This window comes from Pistacia vera, unplaced genomic scaffold (genome assembly GCF_008641045.1).
Source record: "Pistacia vera cultivar Batoury unplaced genomic scaffold, PisVer_v2 Contig137, whole genome shotgun sequence".
Taxonomy (NCBI): domain Eukaryota; kingdom Viridiplantae; phylum Streptophyta; class Magnoliopsida; order Sapindales; family Anacardiaceae; genus Pistacia; species Pistacia vera.
Window position 1 is genome coordinate 409,502 of NW_022195434.1, and position 11,909 is coordinate 421,410.

An 11,909-nucleotide genomic window follows, 5' to 3' on the forward strand; every position below is an offset into this window, starting at 1 on the left:
AAGTTCTTAATAACTCAGCACCACAACATCTGCCTTCATATGCTGGTTCTTATGGTGGTCATCCAGCTAATCCCTCTGCAAATTACCAATACTCGGGTGCTTCTGCTAATTTTGGAAGTCATTTTCCCAATTTTACTCCATTCTCTGGTCATCCTAACTATGGGATACAACAGCAACATAACACTTTTACTGGAGTTCAATAGCAGCATTAGACGTTTGCTGGTCCTTAGCAGAACCTCCAGCAACCTACTTCACTTACTTTTACTAATACTGTTCCAAGTTAGCAAATGTGTCCTACAAACCAAGCTCATTTGGCATCTTATTAAACTTCTTCAGCTCACAACAATCCTACACTTCTGTGACTGCTTCTCAGTCAATCCTCAGGATCCAGCTTAGTATATCGATTCGAGTGCAACTGATCACGTTACCTCAGACTTGAACCACCTAAAGATCAGTAAGAACTATGATGGTACTGAGCAACTCCAAGTTGGAAGTGGTGAGTTCCTAAATATCTCTCATATTGGTTTTACCTTATTACCTAGTTCACTTCAATCAAAATGCTTACACCTAAAAAATGTACTCTGTGTTCCTAGGATAACAAAAAATCTCCTTAGCATTTCTAAGTTTACTAAGGATAATAATAAGGCTGTTGAATTCACTTCTGATTGTTGTATTGTTAAGGATATGGTTACAAAGACAATCTTATTGTAGGGAGAACTTAAAGCTAGCTTGTATCAACTAAACCTTCCCTCCATTCCTTCCTTCCAATCTGTCCAGTCTAAATAATATGTTCCTGGTTCTTCTAATCACACATTCAGTGTCTCTACAGCAGAGTCTAGGTCCATTTCTGATAACTTTGAGTCATCATCACTATCTATGTCTTCGTCAAGTCAGGTTACATCACTTTCTTGTGATTCAAATTGTAAATTGTGTAAACTCAAGCAACCTGAGTTAAATACTTGTAACCACTTCTCTGAGAATAAAATCACCAATAATTTTGCCAATATTTCCAGTTGTGATAATGTTAATGTTACTCATGTTCCTGATTCTGCATTTGATAAACATGATGCATCCACTAATTTATATGTTTCTAATTCTGTGCTTGATAAACATAATGCATCAACTAGCTTATATGTCTCTGATTCTATAGTTAATAAGCATAATTTGTCAACTAGTTCACCTAATGATCACAGTGTTTTTGATTCAGTGCTTCTCAAGCATGGTTTGTTAACTATTTCACATGAATTTGAACATCTCAGTCATAAAAACAATTTCATTGGTACATCACCTATTATGTCAAACTGTCCTCACTTAGCTCATCAGATCAATTATAATATTGATAATTCCAATTTAACATGGCACAAACATCTAGGACATCCACATCTTAAGGTCTTTTCTAAAATTATGTCACAAATTCATAAATCAAAGTCTGTTTCAACTCTTCCCTATTGTGATGCAGGCAAAATTGGAAAACTACAAAGAAATCATTTTCCTGTCTCCTCTTCTAAAGCTACACAACCTCTTGAACTTGTCCATAGTGATGTCTGGGGTCCTGCACCCATTGCTTCAGTTGAGGGTTTTAAGTACTATCTTCAGTTCATTGATGATTTAAGTCATTTTACTTGGTTGTTTCCTTTGCATACAAAAGCTGAAGTTTAGTCAGTTTTCATTAAATTTCATCATTTAGTAGAATGGCAATTTAGTCTTAAGCTCAAATGTCCTCAATCTGACCAAGGGTGTGAATACAAAGGGTTAATTCCTTATCTTAACAAAACTGGAATTCAATATAGACATTCATGTGCATATGTGCATCAGCAAAATGGGAGAAGTGAGAGAAAACATAGACATGTAGTAGAGACTAGCTTAACATTACTTGCTCATGCTTCAATGCCTTTACAATATTGGTGGAATGCCTTTGACATAGTTGTATAGTTAATAAATAGAATGCCTACAATTGTTTTAAATTTTGTTTCTCCTTACCAAAAGTTATTATGTTTAACTCCTTTGTATTCCTCTATTAAAGTCTTCGGCTGTGCATGTTTTCCTTTTCTTAGAGACTATAACCGACACAAATTCAATTTTCATTCTACCAAGTATGTCTTCCTAAGATATAATTGTAATACCCACTTCAAAGTACGTAATTTTACTTATGCCCTAATACCCTTAGTTGGATTTCTTTGAAGTTACCTTAGACAAATGTGAAGAAAATTCCTTAAAAGTTCATTAGGGGTAAAAATGGTCATTTCAATCTTATTAGATGAAAGAGTGGGGAGTGAAAGAAATGAATAACATGGAGAAACTAATAAAAATGAGGGTATTTTAGTAATTGACTAAAGGACAAGATGAAATTCATAGAAAGTGCATGGGTAAAATGGGAATACATGCATATATTATTTGATATAAGGCTTTATTTGAAGAAACCCTAACAACTTCAGCCCTTATAACACCACCTATACCCCATTTTCTCTCAATTTCCTTCACTAAATTTCAAAGGAAAATCATAGGATTTGGTTTGGATTTTGGAGATTTTCAATCCTAAAGCATCTAAGGTAAGATTCTAGCAAAGAATGTGATTAAACTTTAAAGTTTTAAATTTTATGGTTTATATATAGGTCTAAGAGGAAGAGATTTAGAGCAAAAGGGAAATGATCTCACATATTCAAGGTAAGTAAACCTAATTTGAACCTTAATTTGAGCAAGACTTTGTTGAATGATTTTTTTGCATGTTTTATGTGGTGGTATGAGAAATTATGGGTGGTTTTGATGTTTATGATGGATTAATTCTAGCATGAGAAGTAGTGCATGGTTATGTGATAATGGTGAAGTTGTGGAAGATTTTGTGTTGAAATTTTAAAGTGTAGAGAATTGTTGAAATGGACAGGTTTGATGCTATAATTAGTGAATTTTTGGCTCACAATTTGGTTGAATTAGAGAATTGTGGAAGTGTAGCCAACAGGTAGTTGCATGTGCATATGAAGTGTTTGATGAAAATCCAAAGAGAATTGCATGCATGATTGGCTAAACCCTAATGAGGAAGGTTAGAGAAGGCAAGACTTGAAGTTTGAATGTATATTATTGATCTTTAACCTGTTTCACAGGGAAGAATGGTTAGGAAAGGTTAGGGAGTAAGTGGAGGTAAATAGGTATGGAAAAGCCTAAAGTAGGCTGTTACCAAGGTTTGCCTGTCGAATCCATGACCTTCTGAGTGATTTTGGGCATCTTAACTATCGAATTGGGTTGAGTCATAAACATAAAAGCTGTAATCTTTCTCAGCTTTAAAATGAACCAAGATCATAGCAATCGGAGGTGTATAACTCAAGATATGCCTTCTTGAATATGACGTGTGCACTCAAATGCTTCCACTTTATTAGTTATTTGTAGTCAATAATCTATAATGATTCCAAGTATGAAAATGATGCTTAAAGGGTTGTGAAGCATGTGGATGAGTGGTCTTTATGATTATTTATGATTGTATGAACATATATATTTGATGTAATGAATGACCATGGAGGCTATGTGTAATATTTTATACCACTAAGTATGAGCTTGTTGCAGTATAAGCAAGCCTAAGGATGAATATTTCTATAATTTGTTATGCATCACAAAATGGTCAGATGAAATGATAGTTCATATAGGAAAGTGTATGTTTTTTAAAGAATGCAAGTGTAGAATTTCCATAGCTTGGAAATTCATGTGAATGTGCATAGTATCTCTTTCTATTCTCTTTCTATTTATGCTATGATATAAGGTTTACGATGGGGAACCCGTGAGTGACGGAGATGCCCACATACACACCGCCATGAGCGAGCGGATCAACAGAGAGATACAGTATTTGTACAGTCCGTGAGTATAGATATGTGGATGAGGACTGTACCCAGCAGAGCATACTATATGCACGCCGCACGAGCGAGCGACCATAGTAGAGAGAGACAGTACTTGTACAGTCTGTGGTAGTGCATGTAGATGAGGACTGTACCCACTCACATGGCCAGGCTCCAAATCCATGCATCAACTAGTCCGATCGGCAAAACTAGAAGAAGAAAGAAAAGAAAGAAACAGAACAGCATAAGAGAAACAGAAACAGAAAGGAAAAGAAAGTTCTTTTCTCAGGAAAGTTTATTATTTACATATGTATTAGCTACTTACATGATTAGTATTTTTATGTGCCGACGATGTACAATTTTATTTATTGTCTTTGCCCATTGGTAAGTAGACAATCAGAGTATCAGAAAAGAATGCAGAATATCAGAAAAGAATGCAAATAACAGAAGGAATGAAGAATATTAGCAAAGAAAAAGAGGAGAAAAGGAAAATCAGAACATGAGTAACGAAGGAAGAACAGTCATGCAGTTTGGTTACTTACTGAGCAATTAGTGCTCACTCCGTTATTTTACTGTTTTGCAAGTACTAGATCATTACGACTGGGTGGGACTTCAAGAAGCGGAGGAGTTTGGCGGCACTGTTCAGATTACCTTGTGCTATAAAGTAATCAGTATTTTGTGTATATATTTATATGAATTAAAATTAGAATTTCGGATTTTACATTATTTATTTGTTTATAAAAGTTATTTAGTGGTTTTATCATATATTTTTCAAAGAATACTAGCTATACAATGTATTACAATAGTGTTGTCCACAGGATACAATGTCTTAGGGTTGATGGACAGGTCTTTATACTCCTAATGTTCATTTTAATGAATTAGAGTTTCCATTCTCTCTTGATTTTTGTTCTTCGTCTAGTCCTTCCGAAAATGTTTCTCCCAGTCACTCAGTTGCTGTAAACATGCCCACTGGAACTGTTTTTCCTTTTGTACCTGTTCATATTCCTTCTTCCTCAGCTGATACAAGCATTCCAGCTCCTGTTGAAAGTTCTCCAGCAAGAAATTGTCCTTCAACCATTCCCATCACAACTTTTAGGAAAGAGATTTCTACAGCAGCACCTAATCCTTGTCCTGAACCTATTACTGATCTTCAATCACAGCATTCCTCAGAATCATTACACATCACAGATTCCACTCCTTCTTCTCATACAGGTCCAATTTCTAAACACATATCTAACACCCCATATGACCCCAATAGTTCAGTACCAAACTGCTCACTTGAAGTAGATTTAACCAAGTTTCAACTTTCAGATCCTCACCCTCCTACCATTAGCTCCACTTTACCCACTTGTTTACTTGAGGTTGACTTGGAACCATCATAGTTCTCTACTGTTCCTACTGGTCCTCAAGTTTCTGGTAATGCACACCCAATGATAACAAGGGCCAAAGCTACTGCAGCCTCCAACAAAATTGTCCTTCTCATTTCAGGACAGTCTGTTGTGCATCCTGAACCATCTTCAGAATGGAAAGAGGCCCTATGTTGTCCAGAATGGAAAGAGGCCATGCAAGGTGAATTCGATGCATTGGTTAAGAATAATACCTAGTCCCTTGTTCCCATAACTCCTGATATGAATATAGTTGGCAGTAAATGGGTATTCAGGACCAAATTTAATGCTGATGGCTCTTTACAAAGGTATAAGGCTAGGTTAGTAGCCAAAGGATTCCAGCAAACTCCTGGTTTGGACTACTTTGAGACCTTTAGCCCTGTTATTAAGCCTTCCACTATTAGAATCATTTTAAGTCTTGCTATCACCTATGGTTAGGACATCCAACAAGTTGATGTCAACAATGCTTTCCTCAATGGAGAGTTGAATGAGGTAGTTTATATGCATCAACCTGAAGGGTTTGCAAGCCTACACCATCCTTCTCATGTGTGCAAACTTCAAAAGGCTCTTTATGGCCTTAAACAAGCACTAAGAGCCTGGTTTGACAAGTTAAAACAAGCCCTTTTGTCTCATGGATTTCAGAATTCAGTCTCAGATTCCAGCCTCTTTATTCTTAAGAATAATACTCATCACTGGTTCAGATCAGTCATTTACCAATAAACTTGTGAAGGATTTGAATGACAAGTTTGTTTTAAAGACTCTTGGGTCAGTGAAGTACTTTCTTGGTCTTGAAGCTACTCGAACAAATGAGGGACTTCACCTGAAACAGTCCAAATACATCAATGATCTGTTAGTCAAGACAAAAATGTTGGATGCTCACTCTTGCTCTACACCCATGGCTGTTGGAGTAAAATTATTTGCCACTGATAGTGCTCCTTTTAATGATCCTAGCCTATATAGGAGCACCATTGGAGCCCTGTAGTACCTGACTTTAACAAGGCCAGATATCAGCTTCCCTGTCAACAAACTTAGCCAATTCTTGGTAGCCCCAACAGAACTACAGTGGCAGGCCTGTAAGAGAGTGTTAAGGTACATCAAGGGCACTCAAAATTATGGTTTACAGTTCATACCTGCTGTAACATTAGCTGTTGAATGCTATGCTGATGCTGATTGGGGAAGTAGCCTTGATGATAGGAGTTCTACAAGTGGCTATTGTGTATTCTTGGGGCCTAACCTTATTCAATGGAGTTCCCGAAAACAAAAGGTAGTTGCATTATCTTCCACCGAAGCTGAATATAGAGCTCTTGCTCATACTGCCACTGAAGTTGCATGGCTGAAAAGTATATTCTCAGAGTTGGGCATAAGCTTGTCTTCTTCCCCGATTATTTGGTGTGATAATATAAGTGCTGGAGCCCTTGCTGCTAATCCTGTTTTTCATGCACGAACCAAGCACATCGAAATTGATGCTCACTATATTAGAGATCAAGTGCTTGCCAAGAACATTGTTGTGCAATACGTGCCTTCTAAATTGCAAATTGCAGATGCTTTAACTAAGGCCTTGTCAATCTCTCAATTTAATACTTTAAGGGACAAACTCAGTGTTGTTGCTGTAATCAGCAGTGCTGACAGCAATACAGTTGTAGTTCAGGACAAAGTTGGCAACTCTAGCTATATTTCAGAAGTGTTTGATGCTGCAGAATGTTACAGTAGTTTTGATGTTGCAGAAAAAGGTGGTGTTTAACATGCTGCAGAATGGTGCAATGAGCAAGTGCACTGGTGTTTTGGTGTTGAAAATGCAGAGCACTGGTGTTTTGGTGTTAAAAATGCAGAGTTGTGCATGTTGAAAATGCAAGAGTTGTGTATGTTGAAAATGCAGATTGGTATATTGATGTTTGGTGTTGAAATTGCAAGAGTTGTGCATGTTGAAAATGTAGCATTGTGAATGTTGACAATGCAGAATAGTTTTGAAAATGCAGATTGGAGCAATGATGTTTGATGTAACAGATTGAAGCAATGGTGTTTGATGTGCATTTGGTATTTGGGTTGCAATGGTGTTTGAAAATGCAAGAGTTGTGTATGTTGAAAATGCAGATTGATATACTGATATTTGGTGTTGAAATTGCAAGAGTTGTGCATGTTGAAAATGTAGGATTGTGAATGTTGACAATGCAGAATAGTTTTGAAAATGCAGATTGGAGCAATAATGTTTGATGTAACAGATTGAAACAATGGTGTTTGAAAATGCAGATTGTTGAAACTATGGTATTTGACGTGCTGCAATGGTGTTTGATGTCCTTAGCAAGAAGCAAGATTTATTTTTGGTTGGCTCTTGTATTGGTATTAAATTGCTGAACTACTTAATCAAGTTAAAAGGCTGAAGTCCAGAACACAGTGACATTTTCTTTTCCCAGAAGTGGCATTCTTTTCCCAGAAGAATAAGCAGTACCAAAGGTGTTTATTTTGAGGGGGAATGTTAGCACATGATGCTGGAAATAACAGTGGGAAGAAGTAGTATAGTTTGAGGGGGCATGTTGACCATTTATTGTAAAAGGCAGAAACGGTGTCGTTTCTGCCTTCATAACTTCTTCTTCATCTGAGCAAAAACGGTGTCGTCTCTCTCTGCCCATCGTCTTACTCTGCCTTTACCAACTCTACTTTACTAAATTCTGTTTTCACTCACTCACGGTTTTTCTGTTTCTCTCACTCACCAAATATTCTTTGTATAAAGGTGAGTTGAGCTTCATTAATTGTAACTTCTTCAGTTAATGAGAAGAAAATATCAGGATTTTTCATCTTTCTCTTTAAGATTTACAGAAACAACTAATCTTGTGGTCAGACGATAATAATTTACCCGTCTAAGGGATTGTCCAAAAATTGTATGTTCAAGTCTCATAAAGTAACACCTCAAAACGCTTTACATATCTACGTGCTTATTAGTTACGAGGTATAAATCAATTTTCTAACACTTACTAAATTCAAACAAACGGGACGGCTTTACAATTCAATTAAGCATATTAATTTTTTTAATTTTGCGTAATTAATAATAATTCCTAACACCAACTGGATAATTTGTCTTTATGCTAAGTCAATGGCTACAAGGGGAGACATTGTCAGAGCATCTTCCACGAAGTGTCCTTGCTACTGCCAAAAATTAATTGAATATTGGAATGAGGCTTCGTTGAAGGTGAATGCATGGTACATTATTGAAGATGGTATTTGACCAATCTCTCTCTTCTCATCTGAACACTTTGTAAAAGGATTCTGCGTGTTGGATCTGGGTAATTTCTCGATCAGTAGAAGTTCTTGATATTCTGCCAACTGATCTAAAAAGGAGCCGTTCTCATCAGTAGAAGTTGATGGCTTCATCTGATTCTCCTCAAGAAAAGTATGATGTTTTTCTTAGTTTTAGAGGCGAGGACACCCGCTACAATTTTACCAGCCATCTCTACGGAGCTCTGATTCGGGCGAATATTTCAACTTTTATTGATAATCAACTTAATAGAGGAGATGAAATTTCGTCATCTCTTTTGAATGTTATTAGAGAATCAAAGATTTCGGTTATCATTTTTTCAGAACGCTATGGATCTTCCAGATGGTGCCTCGAAGAACTTCGGGAGATCATTAATGGACGAAGGAATATGAATGGTCAAATCGTAATACCAGTCTTTTATCTCGTAGATCCATCAGATGTAAGAAATCAAACTGGAACTTTTGGAGATGGATTTGCTAAGCTTAACAAACGTTTTGCACAGAGTTTAACGAAGAAATGGAGGAATGCTTTGACGGAAGCAGCAAACTTATCTGGCTGGCCTTTAGATGCCACTGAGTAAGTGTACTTACATCCTCACTATGAATTACTTTTTATTTAGTTATATGTTTTATTTTTATTGAAATTCATAGTTGATAGATCTCTTAATGCGTCCCTTCGATTAGATTAATAGTAAGTTAAATGAGTCATTTTCTAACCTAAGGGGTTGGTTGAAGGTCAAAAATTATTATTATTATTATTTTTTTGGTGATTGTGAGTGTTCGAGTTAGCTTGCGTGTATCTCAACTAATCTTTGATGTCTTGAAGTAAATGATCGGGCAAATCTTCTCAATGGCCACCCCTATTAGTGCCTAGGGGGACTCGAAATTAGAAACCCATTAGACCCCTCTGCTTTTTTACCATTAGGCCAACCAATGGTGGTTTGGTCGAGAAGGTTTGTTCTTTTCATTAATTTCTTAGGTTTAAAATACTTTGAGACCACTTATCACATTATTTGTGGCTTATCTTAAAGCATTAACTTTGTAGAGTGTTCAATAGGTCCTGAAGATTGCTCGTAAGCGGGCCCTGACACCCCATTCATTAAAAAAAAAAGTCAATTTCTAATTAATTTATTTTAATTAACAACTTTGAAGAGGGAGAATTTTAAAATTTCTTGATCAATTATTACTTATCGATATTAACTAATAGAATTAAAATAATGTAAGTTTGATTTGTTTACATATTTTTTCATTGTTTGATTTCTATATTTGCTAGGTCCGAATATGATCGTATACAGGAAATTGTCAACCATGTTCGGAGGACATTGATTCCTATGTACCCAAGTAATTATGACAAGAATTTAGTAGGAGTACAATCAAGCATCAAGAAAATTGAAACTTTATTAAGCAAAGGGTTAGAAGATGTTCTCAAAGTAGGAATATGGGGAATGGGTGGTATAGGTAAAACAACTGTTGCAAGAGCTGTATTCAACAAAATCTTTAAGGAGTTTGATGATTATTTCTTTGCTCTAGATGTTAGCGAAGCGGTAGGCACATCTTTGCAGAAAGATCTTTTTTCTGCAATTTTACAGGATGAAAAAGCCCATCTAGCTTGCGAGTTAACAAAGAAAAGACTTGGGCGTAAAAGAATTCTCATTGTTTTTGATAATGTGGAGTCCAAAAGACAAATAACAGATTTGATTGGGGATCTTAATTGTTTTGGTTTAGGAAGTCGATTCATTATAACAACAAGAAACAAACAAGTGCTTAAGAATTGTGGAGTGGATGACACTAATATATACAAGGTTGAGAGATTGTTTCATCATGAAGCTTCTCAGCTTTTTAGTTGGCATGCCTTTCAACAAAAGTATCCACCTTCAGGTTATTCTGAGCTGTCGAAAAGGGTAATAAAGTATGCAAATGGTGTTCCATTAGCTCTCACTGAGTTGGGTTCCATTTTATTTGGCAAAAAAGAAGTCTGGGAAAGTGTCACAAATAAACTACAAACAATGCCTTGGAAGGGTATTCAAGACGTGCTAAAAGTCAGTTATGATAGATTAGATCCTAAGCAACGAGGTATCTTTCTAGATATTGCATGTTTTTTTGAAAGGGAGAGTAAAGCTCTTGTAATTAAATTTTGTGATATTGATAACTCCGGCCCAACTTGTGAAATAGATGCTCTTATCGACAAATGTCTCATAAGTGTGTCAAGTGATAAGATAATAATGCATGACTTACTTCGAGAAATGGGTAAGGGAATTATACAAGAATTCTCTCAATATCCTGAAGACTGGAGTCGTTTGTGGCATCCCAAGATATTTATCCTATACTGGAGGAATCTACGGTAAGATCAAAGACATTACTTTTGCATTCATGTTATACAAACACGCGCACACATGTACATCATGCTATGTATATTCAGTTATTAAAATTTTGGAAATTATCTTCTAAGAATCCTATATAATTTCCTTAAAAAAGATGTCGTATTTGAACCACTAAAATGTAAAAGTAAGCTTTAATGAATTGATGCCTAACATTGTTTTCTTGTTTATTAGGGAACTAGAGCAATTGAAGGCATATGGTTTGACATGATTGAAGGAAGTAGGATAGAATTAAGTCCTCATGTTTTTCGAGAGNTATTCTGCTTCAGTTGTTGAGAGAGCAACAATGGGCTGAAGCTGTGACTTCCAGCTAATGCAATTTCCTCCAAGGGTAAAGTAATATGAGGTGGTGGATTTCCTTGTGTCTTTGTCACCTGCAAAGTCAGAATCTACAAAACCCACCAACTCAAGTGTATTATGCCTTTTACAGAAGTTTAAACCAACATTCAGGGTACCATTAATGTACCTTAATACTCCCTTTAAGGCAGTCCAGTGCTCACTGCCTGGATTTGCCATGAATCTGCTCAGTAAGGAAATAGAATAGGACAGGTCTGGTCTGGTACTGATCATTCCATACATCACAGATCCAACAACATTTGCATAGGGGTCAGATTCCATTTTGATTATCCCAGATTCAGTTGAGGGGCATTGGCTCTTGTTTAACACAACATGGTTTGCAAAAGGCATAGACACTGGTTTTGAGTCAGCCATACCAAATTTAGACACAAGTTTTTCTAAGTATGATTTCTGCCTAATGATTAATTCATGTTTACCCCTGTTCCTGATAATGTCCATTCCTAGGATTCTTTTGGCATTTCCTAGATCCGTCATGTCAAATTCTGACCTAAGCTGACCCTTTAACTCATGAATTTTAGACTTAGACTCACTCACAAGTAACATATCATCCATATACAATAAAAGGTATACAGGCAGATCATGATTCAAATTATAATAAAAATAATTGTCATATCTACTCCTAATGTATCTTATACTTACAATGAAATTGTCAAACCTCTTATACCACTGTCTTGGGGATTGTTTCAGCCCATACAGTGATTTGTGTAGGATGCACACAT

The 11,909-nt window shown here is 36.2% G+C and overlaps 1 protein-coding gene across 1 annotated transcript; it reads left to right on the forward strand.

The window, feature by feature from the left end:
* Positions 1 to 8,473: 8,473 nt before the first annotated feature.
* LOC116122728 (TMV resistance protein N-like) lies at positions 8,474 to 11,088 on the forward strand. Its single transcript, XM_031408544.1, has 3 exons — positions 8,474 to 9,032; positions 9,729 to 10,796; positions 11,008 to 11,088. Exons 1-3 carry the CDS (start codon positions 8,563 to 8,565, stop codon positions 11,042 to 11,044), a joined length of 1,575 nt encoding a protein of 524 aa, XP_031264404.1. The 5' UTR covers positions 8,474 to 8,562; the 3' UTR covers positions 11,045 to 11,088.
* The last annotated feature ends 821 nt before the right edge of the window (positions 11,089 to 11,909 follow it).

Coding starts and splice junctions, on each gene's coding strand:
- LOC116122728 (XM_031408544.1), top strand. CDS start 8,563: ATGGCTTCATCTGATTCTCCTCAAGAAAAGTATGATGTTTTTCTTAGT. Junction 9,033..9,728: donor TGGCCTTTAGATGCCACTGA/GTAAGTGTACTT, acceptor TATATTTGCTAG/GTCCGAATATGATCGTATAC. Junction 10,797..11,007: donor CTATACTGGAGGAATCTACG/GTAAGATCAAAG, acceptor CTTGTTTATTAG/GGAACTAGAGCAATTGAAGG.